Source organism: Artibeus jamaicensis, unplaced genomic scaffold (assembly GCF_021234435.1).
Source record: "Artibeus jamaicensis isolate MK-2021 breed Jamaican fruit bat unplaced genomic scaffold, CSHL_Jam_final contig_233, whole genome shotgun sequence".
NCBI lineage: Eukaryota > Metazoa > Chordata > Mammalia > Chiroptera > Phyllostomidae > Artibeus > Artibeus jamaicensis.
This window is the reverse complement of record NW_026521486.1, coordinates 4,429,208-4,444,039: the sequence shown is the minus strand read 5'-3', so window position 1 is coordinate 4,444,039 and position 14,832 is coordinate 4,429,208. Positions and strand designations below refer to the sequence as shown.

Sequence of the window (14,832 nt, the reverse complement as noted above, 5' to 3'; positions counted from 1 at the left end):
AGGTGGCACCGCCCGCACTGCCCTTTACCGAGCGCTCTGAGGGGTCTGCCGCCTCGCTGATCCCCAGGAGGCTCTGCCCGTGGCCCCTTCCCCAGGGAGGATGCGGAGGCCCGGAGAGGTCAGGCGCCCTGCCCGAGGCAATGTGCTGCTGGAGAGGGGCTGCGCCGCCTGCGATGGGGGCTGCGCCGGGCCTGCTCCGGAGTCTGCTCTTGCTCGGGCTTCCCATCTAGAAAGTGATGCTCGGACCCCCCTGGCTCTGGGAACCTCTGTGGACCTGCTGGGCTGGAGGGCGGCACATGGGTCACCTCTGCTGGCCCTCACCACCTCTGTCTCGGCAGCTGAGGCCTCCGCGATGCCGCACTTCCTGGACTGGTTCGTGCCCGTCTACCTGGTCATCTCTGTCCTCGTCCTGGTGGGCTTCGGCGCCTGCATCTACTACTTCGAGCCTGGCCTGCAGGAGGCACACAAGTGGCGTATGCAGCGCCCCGTGGTGGACCGTGACCTCCGCAAGACACTGATGGTCCGTGACAACCTGGCCTTCGGAGGCCCAGAGGTCTGAACTGAAGGCTCTGGGCTGGGGGTTGGGCGCCGGGCACCCTCTCCAGCCCCACCTGGCTTGGAGACCTCTGGGCCTCCAGGCCGTCCCTCCCAGCAGACGTCTCTGCCTGTGGGGCAGACCCTGCCTGTGGAAAGATGAGGCACCTGGGTGCTTTGAGGTGTTGCTGCCGCTGGCCCAGGGCTGGCTCCCCACATCAGGCTGGCTCACCCTGTGCCCACCTTCCCCAGCCCTTGGGACATCCCCCACTGGCCCCCAGTGCCTCTGTGCTGCCTAGCACTCCTGTCCCTTCCTCCACTTGGAGTCCTGAGCCTCCAGGTCTCCCATTTTCCCACTCAGTCCCCAGTTACACTCAGATCCCTACTCCACCCAAAAGCACTGACCCCACAGCTCCCGGTGGCCGGCTTCCAAGCTGACCCAAGGAAAGGGTCCCGTCTGGAGGGGGGTCAGCTTGGTCCAGAGCAGCCCCACAGCCCTGGGCTCAGACTTGGCATTGGTGTGTGTGGAGGGCTGATAGAGGGGCAAGACCATGGGGAAGGAGGCATGTGTATGAAAGAGAGAGAGAGAAAGCGAGTCTTGGGAAAGTGGGCACACAAGTGGAGGGGAGGAGATGTATGTGTGAGAGGGGACACGGGGGTCCCAGGCAGGAGGTATGGGGGTGGGGTGAGCTCCGTGGACAGTCTGGGGGTCACCCACGGCAGCTCCCGCCCCCTCCCTCTGCCCTTTCTCCCGAGACAGGTCTCCCAGTCCCGCACCCCCCCACCCTGAACACACCTCCTGTGTGGGGGAGCATTGTTGCCTCCTTGTGGACACAGATCGGCAACCTGCCTCACTCTCTCCCTTTTAACTTATGGCAATAAAAAGACGTCATGAGCATCTCTGTGGGACTGTGGTCTTTCCTGAAGGTAGGCGTGTGCCTGTCATCTCACTGGGTCCGCACAGAAAACATGACAGGTGGGAATACTGGACCTCGGGGCAGAGCAGGGCTTCTCGGCAGCAGTCCCGTGGGCATTCCGGCCTGGCCCAGGTCATCCTCGGTCTGGGGGCCGTGCTGCATGTTGTAGGATGTTGGGCACCTTTGGGTCTCTACCCAGTCACACTTGCCCCCACCCCCAGTCGGGACAACCAAAACGATGAACAGGGATCCCTGGGGCAGGGAGCTAGTTATCGTATAAAGTCAGGCGCAGAGATGCAAAAGAGCAGAGCCCTAAATCAAATAGTGTTCTGTCTTTCTCATGGCACACTCCATGGGGAGCTTGTCCAGAGCTGGTCTAGTGGCTGGTTCCACGCAGTCATCAGGGACCCAAGCTGCTCTTCTTTGGCAGCTTCTGTGCCTGCGATGTTGGCCCAATCCAGGGGGGCCCTCTACATTCCCAGCTGCAGGGCACAGGGAGGATGGGAGGGGCTGCCTCCTCCCAGAGGGCTGTACCTCTTCTGTCCCCTTATATCCAACCGTGAACTCCTAGCTACAAGGGGGGCTGGGAAGTGTAGTCTTTAGCTGGGTGGCTGCATGTCCATTTAAAAAATCCACTTGCTTGAAAGGTGGGGAACAGGTGAGACAGCTACCATTCATTTTCATAGGGATTTGCCTGAGGCCATGGGGCAGTGGGCTGAGAGGTGGACAGGCTCTCCGGACCCCAGACCAGGGCTTGCACATGCCCCGCCTAAGGAGTCAGGGAGGGCAGAGCTGTCTTCTGTCACCTTCTGTCTTCTGCCGCTCTTCCTCCCCCGGGCGGAGCCAGGAGCCGTCTTGCAGAGCTGGTTGAGGGTGAGGCCAGAGAGGCCCCTTGGGGTCACATCCAGGAAGTTCCGAGTCCTGGGCACTTCTCTTGCCTCACCCTGGCTGGGCTCCGGCCCTGCTGTGTCTAAACCTCACAGCGTGAACCCCCACACCAGGCAGCTCCCCTTCACTACTGCCCAGGACTCTTGCAGGCACAAGAAACCAAACTGAAAACAGCTTAGAAAAGGGTTCGGTTCTGGACTCAGGCTGGACCCTAGGCCTTTAGGAGGTCACCGGGACGTGCCCCCTCTGCATTGCTCTGTCTCGCCCAGTCTTGCTTCATTCCCACGAGAACTGTCTCCACACAGGGGTAGGTGCTCTCGCTCCTGCAGCCCTCAGCGCCCCGATTTCAGGGGACGGCATGTGTCTCATTCCAGCCGAAGTTCAGGGTGTGGTTCCCATGAGCCCCCGGGGCCCATGAGCTTAAGAGGTGGGGAGTCCCGAGTGCCGTACAGCTCTGGTACCCTCCACCGGAGCTGGGGTGGCGGTCTGCTCTACTGACCACGTGGTCCGCAGGGGTGTGGGCAGCGGCTGTTCCCTAAAGGAGGAAGGGATGGGTGAGAAACCAGAGGTATTGAGGACACTGTCACACAGAGGGAGAAACAAGCTCAGAGAGAAGCGACCCACCCAGTGTGACCCGCGGTTACTGCCACCTGGGTTTGGGACTGGGAGTCGGAGGCAGAGCAGGGGCAGACTGGAGCCCCCAGAGATGGGCGAGCATGTGAGCTGGGGCTCTGAGTGGAGGCCGCCAGGGCAGGCAGCGTGTGGCAGAGGCTGGTGGGCAGCTGAGTGGGTACTACAAGGACCCAGTGGAGGGTGGGGCCCTTCCAGCGCCTTTCGGATCACCCCGCACAAGAATGGGGGGACCAGCACCACCCACTGGGTAAATAGTGCCGCACTTCCTCGGTTTCTCTCACGGTGCCAGCCCCAGTGTATTCTGGGCTCCCTTCCCTGAGGGAGAAAACCTCTTACAGCTGAGGCTCTGGCCCTCCTTCGGGGCTCACCTGAGCACCCAGAGGTGTGAGGCCAGGCCCCGAAGCTCAGGGCTGCCTGTTTATCAAAAAGCTGTTTCCTGGCCTCGGTCAGGGCAGGCCTGGAAGGGCCCATGCAGAAGCCACAGGGATGTGCTGGGACTGATAATTGCAAGGGACACACACGCCAGCTCGGCTTGTTTGGGTCAGAAGGGAACATTGTCGTGAGGACGGGATGTTGGGCCCTGTACGGCTCAGGATGCGAAGCAGGCTTTTGGACCCCCAGTCTTTCTCTCGGCCGTGTATTTATTTACTTTTATTTTATTTTTTATTTTTAGAGAGAGAGGAAAGGAGGAAGAGAGGGAGAGAAACATCAATGTGTGGTTGGGTCTTACGTGTGCCCCTGTTGGGGACCTGGCTCGCAACCCGGGCTTGTGCTCTGACCGGGAATCCAACCAGTGACCCTTCAGTTCTCAGGCCAACACTCGGTCCACCGAGCCACACCAGCCAGGGCTCAGTTCCTTTTTGTTTTTTGGGTTTTTTAAAATATTTTATGAGAGGCAAGAAGGGAGGGAGAAAGAGAGGGAAAGAAATGATGTGCAAGAGATACATGGACACGCGGCCTCTCGTAGGCGCCCCAGCTGGGCGTCCGGCCCACAACCCGGGCCTGTGCCCTGACTGGGAGTCCAACTGGGGACCTTTCGGTTTGCAGGATGACGCCCAGCTGACTGAGCCACACAGGTTGGGGCATTTCTCTCACAGTTCTTCGTTCTTACTTCTGTGCACCCTCTTCACTGGCCGAGCCCCCAGCCCCACCACGGACGAAGTAGCAGCCAGTGGCTGAGTTTTATATCATCTTACTGTTTCAGTCCCTGGAGAAAGTTACCTGCTCCTCTCTGACCTCCAGCAAAAACACGCCCAGGGGAGGGAATTCATCCGCTCATCTTAGGCGAGGCACCCATTTCAAATCAATCACCCAAGGCCGGGGCAGGGACCTACCGATGTGTGGTCCAGCTTGAATCAGGGCCCCCTTGGATCTACTTGACGGGGGCTGGGGTTTCTCAGAACGAGGCAGGTTTCTTGGGATGTTGTGGGGGCAGTTGGGGGTGGGGAAGACAGGGTTCAGAAGAAATGGTGTAAGCTGCTGCCCCGCCCCCAGCCAGAACACACCCAGCAGACTGTGTGGGGGGTGGGCTGGGCTTGACTGGGGAGAGACCTGGCCTGCAGCCAGCTGTGGTCTGTCCAGCACAGTGTTTTGGAAAAATGCAGATTAGGTGGCCGCATTTAGGTCAGAGGATTAGGTCAGGAAAATCTCTTCTTCCAACTGCTCTATACAAATGAAAATTCTAGCCACACTAGGACGGAAGTGTGAACGCGTTCAAGGTTGGGAACTTCACAGCCTCCACGGGGATGATGCGGACCGAGGCCCCGTGACCTCCCCGAGGCAGTAGGCAGCCGTCGCAGGAGAGACGCCTCTTTCCAAGGGCTGCTGAGGCGGAGCCCGGGGCTCGGAGAGGGTGAGGGGTTGGCCCGAACCTTCGGCTCTTAAACCTGGGTCCTTTCCCAGTTCTCTCAGCAGGATTGTTACAGAAATGTTGATTTTCACGTGCCCTTCTCGTAAAGGACCCAACAAGGTTTCAGTTGAAGGGGCGAAGTCCATAGAAGTGAGAAGAAAATATTTTGACTCTGATTCCTACTATAGTGCTATTACTTACCTCTGAGCTTCCCGGCAGCCAGGAAGAAAAGGTAAACACAAAGAGCTCATTTTATTTCTGTTATGTGATCAAAGGGAGAGATGGACTCTTCATGAAAGGCAAATTTTCTGATTCTAAAGACTAAGAAGAAATGTCTCAAATGGGATATTAAAGGTAATACAACAGACTGTGCTCAGCTTTTTAAAAAAATATTTTATTTGTTTTTAGAGAGAGGGAAAGGGAAGGAGAAAGGGTGGGAAAGAGACATTAAGGAGTGGTTGCCTCTCATGTGTCCCCTACTGGGGACCTGGCCTACAACGCAGGCATGTGCCCTGACTGGGAATCGAACCAGTGACCCTTTGCTTTGCAGGCCGGTGTTCAATCCACTGGGCTACACCAGCCAAGGTTTTTTTTTTTAAACAAGGGGAAGGATCTACCCAGACAGTGGACACTGCAGCAACAGGTCCGTGTGCGTGGAGGCAGACTTCTTCCACCTGCCAGGCGCGCCAGAGGTCTGTCCTGAGAATGAATTGAGGTTTGGCCTTGACAGCAGAAACTCCTATAATTTGTTCAGACCTCACGTCCTTAGCTCACAGACACATGGCCGAATTCTCCCAGCGATTCTGTGTGTGGGGGGCACTGAGAATCAGAGGTGATGAACGTTCAGATAAATGTCCCCTGCCAGAGCCTGACATGCAAAGCCAACGTCCAGTTCTCTGAGGAGACCTGTTGTCCTGCCCTGCCTGACTTGTCGGGCGTGGCAAATGTCAAAGGAGACGGAGAGAAAGCCCAGAGCACATGCCGGGGTGGGGGGCATGCGAGAGGCAGCTAGCAGGGTGATGCTCCTCTCCCTCCCTTTCTCCTTCCCTTCCTGTCTCTCTAAAAATAAATGAATAAAAATGTAAAAAATACTCTTGAGCCCTACAGAGGCACGTCATGTGCCTTCTCTACCCCAGCCCGGCACCAAGAAGGCAGAGACAACCACATAGCCCCTGAATCAAAAGAGCTGACGAATGGGAAGGGCAGGTGGGTGTGAAGACAAAGCACAAAACTAAAGGTAGCAAGAGAAGTACGTGTGAGAACTGAAGACAGAGGGGGTTTGTTAGGGAAGCCTTCCTGGAGGATGTAAGGACTGAGCCGGGCTTGAAGGTGGGGAAAAGGAGCTGGCAAGAGACCGGAGAGAATCCCGTCCAGTCCAGACCCCTGAGTGATGTCATGTGGTTGACGCCTGGCATGCCAGTCAGTGGTGTGGGGGAGACCGAACAACCAGAAAGTGGTGTTTCGAGTAAGGGTTAAGTTCAGGAAGAGAACCTTCCAGTCGCCACCTCCTCCAGAAAGCCTTCCCTGACCCCACCAGCAGCTTTTCCCATTCTAGCCTTAATCTTGTGTTGTGATTTTGTGCATGTGTCTGTGGAGAGCAGCGGCTTCTGGTTGCAACCGAAAGCCCGCCTGGCACTGGACAGGGCCTTCATGAAAGCATGCTGTTGATGAATGGGGCCAGTCTCTTTAGAAGTCTCGCCAGAGGGTACCTGTCTGCTTAGAGACTAAGATTTTAGAGAGGTGTGAAGGCTTCCTGGGGGTCAGGCTGTTGTGCAGGTTTTTAAAATGCCTCTGGAGGTTTTGCAGAGTCCTGGGAGCTCTCCCTCCCCACCCTCTGGGAGCTGTCAGGATAGGGCGGCTGTGTCTGGGCCCAGCCCAGAGCAGGAGAACAGGAGGCGGGGATGGGCAGGGTCCCTGCGGAGGAATGGCTACAATGTTCGGACTCTGGCCCCGGGGGACAGCACAGGCTTGTCATTGTTCCACCCCCTCCTTCTCCACGCTAGCAGAGCGGGAAGAGCTTGGGAACGCTGAGAGACCAGCTTTGGGAGGAGGGCAGAGGCTGCAGTCTCCCCCGGAAAACTGTCGCAATGCCAGTCAATGCCCTTGCAGAGACCCCTGGGTGGGCAAAACTTCTGCCCCACCCCATGATGTGGGAGGGGGCTCAGAATTTGGACCCTGGAGAGCTGAGTGTTCAGCTCCTGGTTCACTGTGTGAACCTTGGCAAGCCCATTCCCTTCTGTATCTGCAGCTGTGAACAGCTGGAACTAATGTCAAAGTCACAGGAAACCACAAGGATAAATAAAACAGGAAATCAGGCTTGCAAGGCACAGTTTTAATGGCTAACAGGGACCGAGTTCACGGCACCTCTCACTGCATTCTCACAACCACGCATGCGGGTCGGCAGGGCGGCTCACCAAATACTTCTGGCTCTCAGCTGTGGCACGTGGCAGGGTGTCACCGCCTCGTGCTGGCTACTAGTTCTCGCCAGTGAGTTGTGATCAGAAGTGAGTCCGGGCCAGAGCACCTAGTAGCTAGTGTGCGAGTCAGCGCTCCGCCCTTCCCTCGGCCACGGTGTCCGGTGGCTCCTGGGTCCCAGAATAAAGATGACACAGAGCAGCGGAGCCTCAGCTGACCCAGACCACAGTGCACGTGAGGCCCGAAGGAGAAGAAACCTTCGTTGTTATAAGCCCCTGGGATTTTGTAGCTGTTTTTCACTGCAGCATAATTTAACCTGTCCTGACTGACAAAAACCCATTTTACAGATGGATAAACTGGAGCTCAGAGAGATTGTGACTTGCTCAAATCACAGAGCCGTAACAAACCCAGGCTTGAGCCTCCAGAACCTGTGCCGCTTGTCTGGGAGGCCACCACAGCGATGCTTTTGCTTAGGTGGTCTGTTCTCAGAGGCCACCTCCAGGCCTGTCAACCTGTCCTTTGGTGGGAAAAGTTGTGTACACTTTGGGCCACTAGAGGGCAGCTGAGGCCAGGTTTGTAACTACTGTCTTGGGCCGGCAGTGCCCCCAGGCCCCTCACCAGCCGGGCAGAGGGGCAGGGGGGCCGGGCGGTGGGCACAGAGATGAACAATACACATTGCTTGCTCTCAAGGCCTTAACGGCCTGGCAGGGAATGAGATGAAAAAATTCTACACGTTCAAGCTCGAAGAGGCTACATGAGGATACCTGGTCCCTCTTTGAAAAGGCTCCTTAGGCCCAGAAGGCGAGTGATTTGATAGATGTCGCTGAATGAGTTGTTGGCTGAAGTGGGGAGACAACCCAGGACCCCTGACTTCAGCTCTGGGATTTCTGCACCGCAGAGAGAATGCAGTCATGGGGGGAGGCCCCACCCTATTTGGCTAGATGGAACGCCCCCTCCTCCAGCCCCTGTTCTTCCTCAGGTTGGTCTGGCCCTCAGGCCTCAAAGCAAAAAGGAAAGGGGTTAGAACTTCAGAGGCCCTCTTCCCCCATCCAGGGGCAGGCCCGCAGGTTGCCCTGGTAACAAGAGCACAGCCAAGTCTGAAAACCTATAGCTCCAACGGGAGAGTCTGGTTAAGAGGGGAAGGTCCTAGGTCCACCTATTCACCATTCATCCATCCATTCATTCATTCATCAGTTCATTGATTCTACAGAAATGTACTGAGGCTGATTCTTGCCGGGCCCTGGGACCCAGCAAAGAATGAAGTCCAGGCCCTTCGAAGCTTTGCAGACCTCCCTGCTAATTAAAATGAAATAAAATAAACAATTTAGTTCCTTGGTCACTGGAGTCACGCTTTACGTGCTCAATGGCTGCCTACGGGCAGTGGCTATTGCAGTGGACAGCACAGAGACAGAACATCCCCATTATCGAGGAAAGTTCTATTGGCCGGCGGGGCTCCAGAAGCTCACTGGTTAAGGAGAGCAACGCACAGGGAGACAGACCAAGCTACGCAGTGTGGTGTGGGCTGTGATGTCCTCGCCACCAGAATGTAGGTGACCAGGTGAAGGTAAAAGGAGGTGCTAGGAGAACGTCCGGCCTAGTTCCCGGCCCAGGGCGAGTGCTGGGGTGGCGCCTGCCGTCACCGATGTCCGGCAGACGCTGTGAGGATCTGTTCACACTCCCGTCTTCCTGAGCAGAACGAGAGCTCCTTCCCAGCCCGGCTCTCAGTAAGTGTTCAGTAAACGGTAGCTATTATCGTCACCATCTCTATCATTATCGTGGCTATGATAGAGGCCAAAAAGGGTGCCCAGCCCAGCCCCCAGCACCAGAAACAGGCTGGGTGGCCGTGTGGGTCTCCGCAGGCCCGGGGCTGTGTTATCTTCACCTCCTCGGGGCCGTGGAACAGGGGCTCAGGGAAGAGTTGTTGAAGCAGACAGTCCCGCCTTGGCCTCCAGGAACTGCAGTGTGCTGGAGGCCAGACCTCAGCTGGGTGGGCAAGGCCTGAGGTCACAGAACTGAAGAGGAGGTAGGACCCGTGCGGAGTGAAAGCAGACGTGAGGTTGGCACCCTGCTCACCTGGGTATGGCCTTCTTGCTGGAGACATCTCTCCAGGGGTCAGAGTCCGTGGGAGGGCAGATGTGGGGAGGGAGGGAGCAGGCCCGGAGCCCCAGGTGGTCTGGACTGCAGGGGCGTCCAGCCTAGCTGTTAGGAGCCTCCCATGGCCCTTTGGGATTCCAGAGGCTCAGAGCAGCCATTCACGGCCGCCCACTCCAAGGAAGCCAGCCCCTCCCTGACCCAGAGCCCAGCCCAGTTGGGGATGTAGCTGGTGCGACAGGTCAGGAGAGGGCTGGGCCCTCTGCCTGGGGGCTGTGGCCTGGAGGCTGAGTGGAAGCCTAGGAGGGGACCTTGGGGAGAGGCCCCTGAGCTGCTTGTCATGGCCACACACAGGGCACAGAGGAGGTGAGGGGCCTGCACCAGCCTCAGCTTCCCAGACCAAAGACCACTGGACCTTTCTTGTTCTCTGATAGAGGTAGGTGGCTGTTTTTGTGTGTAGGGGGAGAGAGAGGACCAAGGGATCTTGGGGGTGGGGAGTGGATCTGGTGACGTTAAAACGGGTCTCAGAAATCCTGTCCTCTGGCCTGTGCTGCGTGGGTGTGCGTGCGGAGGGTGCACGTTCATGGTCGTGTGCAGGGTGAATGTGCATGTGCCCGGGTACTGAGATTGTGAATAGGGCAGGGGAGCAGGGACACGCCAAGCGGGTAGGTGAGGGAGGCTGGCGGTCTTGGGCGCAAATACGTGGCTGGAGGGGGATGAGGGGCTGGGGCAGCACTGTGAGGGGCGGTGTAGACCCCCTGCTCCAGACCTTAGGGAACTGGCTGTAGGAGCAGCCCCCCCCTCCCACGAGCTCTGCCTGCCAGCCCTGGCCGGGCACCCCCAGCGTCATGTTCTAGCCTGCTGTGCTGAAAGTGACAGGAACAGCTTTGTTGCAGAGGGTGAGTTACATGGAGCCCGGAGTGTGTGCCAGCTGGTCATCTGGGGGCCCCAGAGCTGGCCTTGGGGCATGTCTCATCCACCCAGTCCGCCTCTTCTCCCCCTACGTCCCACCTGCAGGCGGTCCTGTGTCATGCCGCCTTCCCCCCCCACCCCCAGCCCACAGAGAGTTTCGACAGTGTCCTACCCCCACTTCTGTTCCCCTCTCATGGCTCTGTCACACTGCCCAGAGTGAGCCTTCCCACCTGCAGGTCTGACTGGGTCATCTTCCAGGGCCTGAAAGTCACTGTGGCCTGGCCTGGGCTCCAGGGTACCTGCAGCCTCGTCCCCTCTCCCTCCCAGAGGCAGCCCAGGGACCCCCACAGTGGACTTTGTGGCCTCTGGCCTCTGTGTGAAGTGCCCCTGCCCAGGTCCATCCTCCCTGCAGTGACACCAGCGCTCCCTCTGAGCACAGCCCCGCCTGCTTCCCTGACTGGCAGGTTCCCTGGGGGCAGGTGGGGGCTCATTCACCAGACAGGCCCTGGGAGCCCTTGTGACTTCTCCACTTAGGCCCCACCTCCCTTGTCAGCTCAGGCTCCGAGTCCGGCTCCAGAGGCGGGCCAGGGCAGGAGCTGTAGCTGCAGACCCTCCTCCCCAGCCAAACCGCCCACCCCTCAGCCTCCTACCCGGACGCCTGACTCCTATTTCGGTTGCTGTGGGTAGAACCCAGAGCCCTCTGGCCCTTTCTTGAAGGGGCAGAGGTAGACAGGCCTCGGACAACCACTGCCTTCTCTGGATGTGACCCCACGGGAAGGGGACACACTTGGGCCCAGGCAAAGGGAGAGGGACCCCTCCGCCCGAGTCCCCTCATAGAAGGAGCAGCCTGGTCACTGGAGGCCACCCTTGTTGGGACACTCCCACAGCCACCTGCGTGGCCCCTGGGTAGCAGTGTGTGTGAGGGGCCCACGTGGGTGAGGGGTGTGCACGAATGGAGCTGTAGGAGGACTGGAGGGAGGGACCTGTGTAACCCGCTGCAGACTCGACCGTTCCCCAGCAGTCCCCCTACACCGGGCAGTGTTGGTGGCTGGTCCACGGGGGAGGGCGGGCACCCCCACGCTGAGCCCTCACTGCTGCTCAGCCCCTCCCTCTGTTGATCACCTCAGGGGAAGACAAAAGACCTGGATGGATCACGACTTTGAGATGCAGCCTCACGGAGCCCCAGGGCCCAGAACTTCCTTCTCTCGAAGCCACCTGCTGGGGCGCCCAGCCCGCCCCTCCCGGCTCCCTGGAGGGGTGTCCCCTCTCATCCCTGTTCTCAGGAAGACCATCCGTCTGGACGCCTTCCCTCAAAGCCACGGCCCACAGGCATCCGGCCAACCGGGCCCCAGAGCCAGGACCCGGAGTGTGCCCCCGCCGGAGACTGGCAACAGCCTCATGCCCAGGAAGCTCAGCTCCATTTCCTTGACGCTCCGTCAGAACAGCCAGGCATGGGGAGAGGTGCCCACCCTGGGCAAGGAGGCTGCCATCCACGGAGGAGGGAGGCTGCCCACTCGGGACTCACCGTCTGTGGCCCTACTGCCAGGGGGCAGGGTCCACTCTGAGGGCCCAGGGAACCCAGGTCTGGCCAGACCCAGCAGGATGCCCGTAGTGGAGAAGCCCCTGGTGAGTTCCTACCTGGCTCTGCCTTTCCAGTCCCGGTCGGCCCAGAGTCTACCGGGTCCTGCAGGGCCAGGCTCGGCGGCTCAGAGGCACCCTGTCCCACTGACTGCCCATGTGCCTACCAGACCTTCCCCAGGAAGAGGCAAGTTCAGGTCCAGGGGTATCCCGAGACCCTGGCCACATCTCCAAAGGGCCACGTCTACAGTGGAGCCTGCGACGGCCATGGGTTTGGCGACTCCGGACACAAGGCCAGGCACAGGCAGATATTTCATCACAGTGGCCACCAACAGACCTAACTTGGCTGTCAACTTAGCCGCACTGAACACATCCAGACTGGACACAGGCACCGAGCTCCGAGCTCCAGATGCCGGACTGGGTGCAGCCAGGCGGGGCCTGGTCACGGACCGGGTAACGCCAGACCTGGACAGGCTAGGCGAAGCCATAGCTGCAGCAGGCGCAGCCAAGCCACATACAGTGACAGGGGACACAGCTGCAGACTTGGCAGCCCGAGACCCAGTCAAGCCGGGCACAGCCAGGCCGGACAGAGTCCTGGCTTTGGATAGAGCAAGTCCCGCCAGGTTGGACGTAACTACGGATTCTCTTGTCTTGGAAACAAGCAGTCTGGGCGCAGCCACGGGTTCAGTTGTGCCGGCTGCCCCAGACCCAGCCATTGGGGAGACCACACCGGACACTGTCAGTAACCTGACCACCGCAGACACTGCCACCTACCCACGGACGTCGAGCAGAAGCACAGACCCAGGCCTGGACCACTCTACAGCAGATGCTGCCAGAGACCTGCCCAGAGAAACCAAAGGTAAATGCAAAGAGCTCGGCCGGGCTCCTGGGAATCAGGAGGGGGCGGAGGGGTGATGGAAGGGCCTGGGGATGGATTATACTTGGATAGGTCAGAAAGGGAGGGGGGCTCTAAGGTCAGAGTCAAATGCATGGAGGTGGGTGCGGGGGGAGGCAATAAGAGTAAGGGCAGAGCGCAGGGGATGCACCGTGAGCTGGGACTCGACCTGCCAGGCAGGGTCAGCCTGAGGGAAGTCACCAGAAGAGAGGTTAGCATCTGCATGGCTGTTTCCGGGTTCCAGGAAGTGCTGGCATGATCCAGTGACTTGTAGGTGGGTCCAGGTCGAAGCAAACTACCCACATGAAAACACAGACCTGCACTTCAGTAAACAGTGGTTAGTCTGACAGTCCTCGCCGGCTGGGTTCCTCTGGATGAGAATAGTGACCTCGCCAGAGACCGCCTCCGTCACTCACATTTGGCCTTTCAGGGAGATGGCTGTTGCTTAAGAACTGTCTCACCTGGAATTCGCTCTCTTGGTCCCCCACCCCAGTCCCTTTAGTGCTGAAAAGTGAGTTGGGAACTTGCATACGTGGAAGTCCTAGATAGAACTGTGAACAGGTCAGCACAAGTGCCCAACATTCATTTGGTCTCAGAGAGCCTGTGACATGCTTCCGGTCATGCAGCTGGCTAGTGGCAGTAAGCTGGTGGGAACCCAGATCTTGGACTCCTACTTTGGGGCATCTCGTTCCCAACACTTCCAAGGCTCAGGGAGCCTGGCCCTGGCAGATGCCTGGAGGCACCCAGTCCAACACCCTCACTAGGGCTTTGGAGCTCTCCCCGGTTCCGGTCTGCCCTCCGTCCTCAGCCCAGCCTTCTCTCCCGAAACGAAAGCATGGACAGCCAGCAGCCCGCTGCCCCCTCTACCCACGTCCGGAAGCGTCCCTTTTCCTCCCGAACTGACTCCCGCCCTCCCTGGTCTCGCTCTCTCAGGTGCAGAAACCTGGGTACCCCTCTTCATCTGCTCTCTCTTCCACCCCATCCAGTCTACTTCCAACTCTGTTCATTTACCTCCTGGACTGTCCCCTCCCCTCCATCGTCCGCCTAGGGATGCCACGGCTCCCCTCCCCCCAGGGCTCTGTCCTCCACGCAGCTGCCCCAGGGACTCACATATTTGACGGCAGCCCTTTCAGCCTAACAGCCATTGGTGGCTCACCGCTGTGCTCTGTTCAGGTCCAGCTCTTTCATCTGGCGTCCAAGGCCTCGGCCTCCTCCAGCCTCTTAGCTCCATGTCCTGTCTGGAATTGTCCCTGCTTCGGCTGCAGCCGGGAGCTCTGGTTGTCCACCAACAGCACCATGCAGCTCTTCCCGCTGGGTTCCTCACCTCCGCTGCCCCCTCAGCACACAGTGCCCTTCTGTCCTTCCCTCCCACCGCCTTTTGCCTTTCTGTCTAGGCCCATGCTGCCTCCGAGAACCCCACAATCCCTCTCTCCTCAGGGTACCCACCTCCATGCCCCCAGAGTACCCCTGCATACCCCCCCCCCACATTAGGACAGGCCAGCTTTCTTTCTCCCCTACCGAACGGGGGAAGCCCTCTGAGGACAGGGAGGGCCATCCTCATCCCTGTTCCCCTAGGGCCTGGCAGCGCGCTGTCCGTTAATGCTGATGGACTGCATGACAGATTTTTCCGATGGGTAAATTAAGACTCAGGAAAGTTCCTGAGCAGCTCAAGGTCATAGGGCACATCATCCCGGAGCCAGGCCTGGAACCTGGGCCCCTGACTCGGGGCTCTACAGGCACCCGCGCTGGGGCAGAATCCCGCTGGGCCAGAGCAATATCCCAACCTCTGCGTGACTCACGCGCGCGCACCGCCGCCCACTGCTGCCCCACGGAGCAGCAGTGCTGTCCCCGGAGCCCCACGCCGCGCCCCAGCCTGGAGAGTAAGAGGCTGGAGACGGATCCCAGGGAACAGACCAGGGTTGGGATGCGGACACCTTCCCGGGCCCGGCATCCCGAGCCTACGGTTACAGCGCCCCTGTGTGCCTCCTGGGCCGCCCGCTGCCGGGTGCCCGCTCGCGTGTACGGACGCGCGGGGAGCGGGAGAGGGCGCGGGTGCCGTGGAAGGGGGAGGGGCTCTCAGCGGGGCCGGCGGGCGCGCGGGTCACGTGGTGCGGGTGGCA

At 59.2% G+C, this 14,832-nt stretch overlaps 1 protein-coding gene across 3 annotated transcripts; it reads left to right on the top strand.

The window, feature by feature from the left end:
• SMIM45 (small integral membrane protein 45) lies at positions 1–1,403 on the top strand. Of its 3 annotated transcripts, none has more exons than XM_053661937.1 (3): positions 1–118; positions 339–553; positions 1,295–1,403. In XM_053661937.1, the coding sequence occupies exons 2-3, from the start codon at positions 353–355 to the stop codon at positions 1,322–1,324; spliced, it is 231 nt and encodes a 76-aa protein (XP_053517912.1). In that variant the 5' UTR covers positions 1–118; positions 339–352; the 3' UTR covers positions 1,325–1,403. The 3 variants fall into 3 exon arrangements, with proteins under 3 accessions (XP_053517912.1, XP_053517911.1, XP_053517913.1); XM_053661936.1 differs by lacking the exon at positions 1–118 and adding an exon at positions 134–233; XM_053661938.1 differs by lacking the exon at positions 1–118 and having other exon boundaries at positions 134–1,403.
• The last annotated feature ends 13,429 nt before the right edge of the window (positions 1,404–14,832 follow it).

Bases quoted from the DNA above. Each gene is read 5' to 3' on its own strand.
- SMIM45 (XM_053661937.1), top strand. From the start codon at position 353: ATGCCGCACTTCCTGGACTGGTTCGTGCCCGTCTACCTGGTCATCTCT. The intron at 554-1,294 runs GTCTGAACTGAA...CTCCCGAGACAG, and splicing joins TGGCCTTCGGAGGCCCAGAG to GTCTCCCAGTCCCGCACCCC.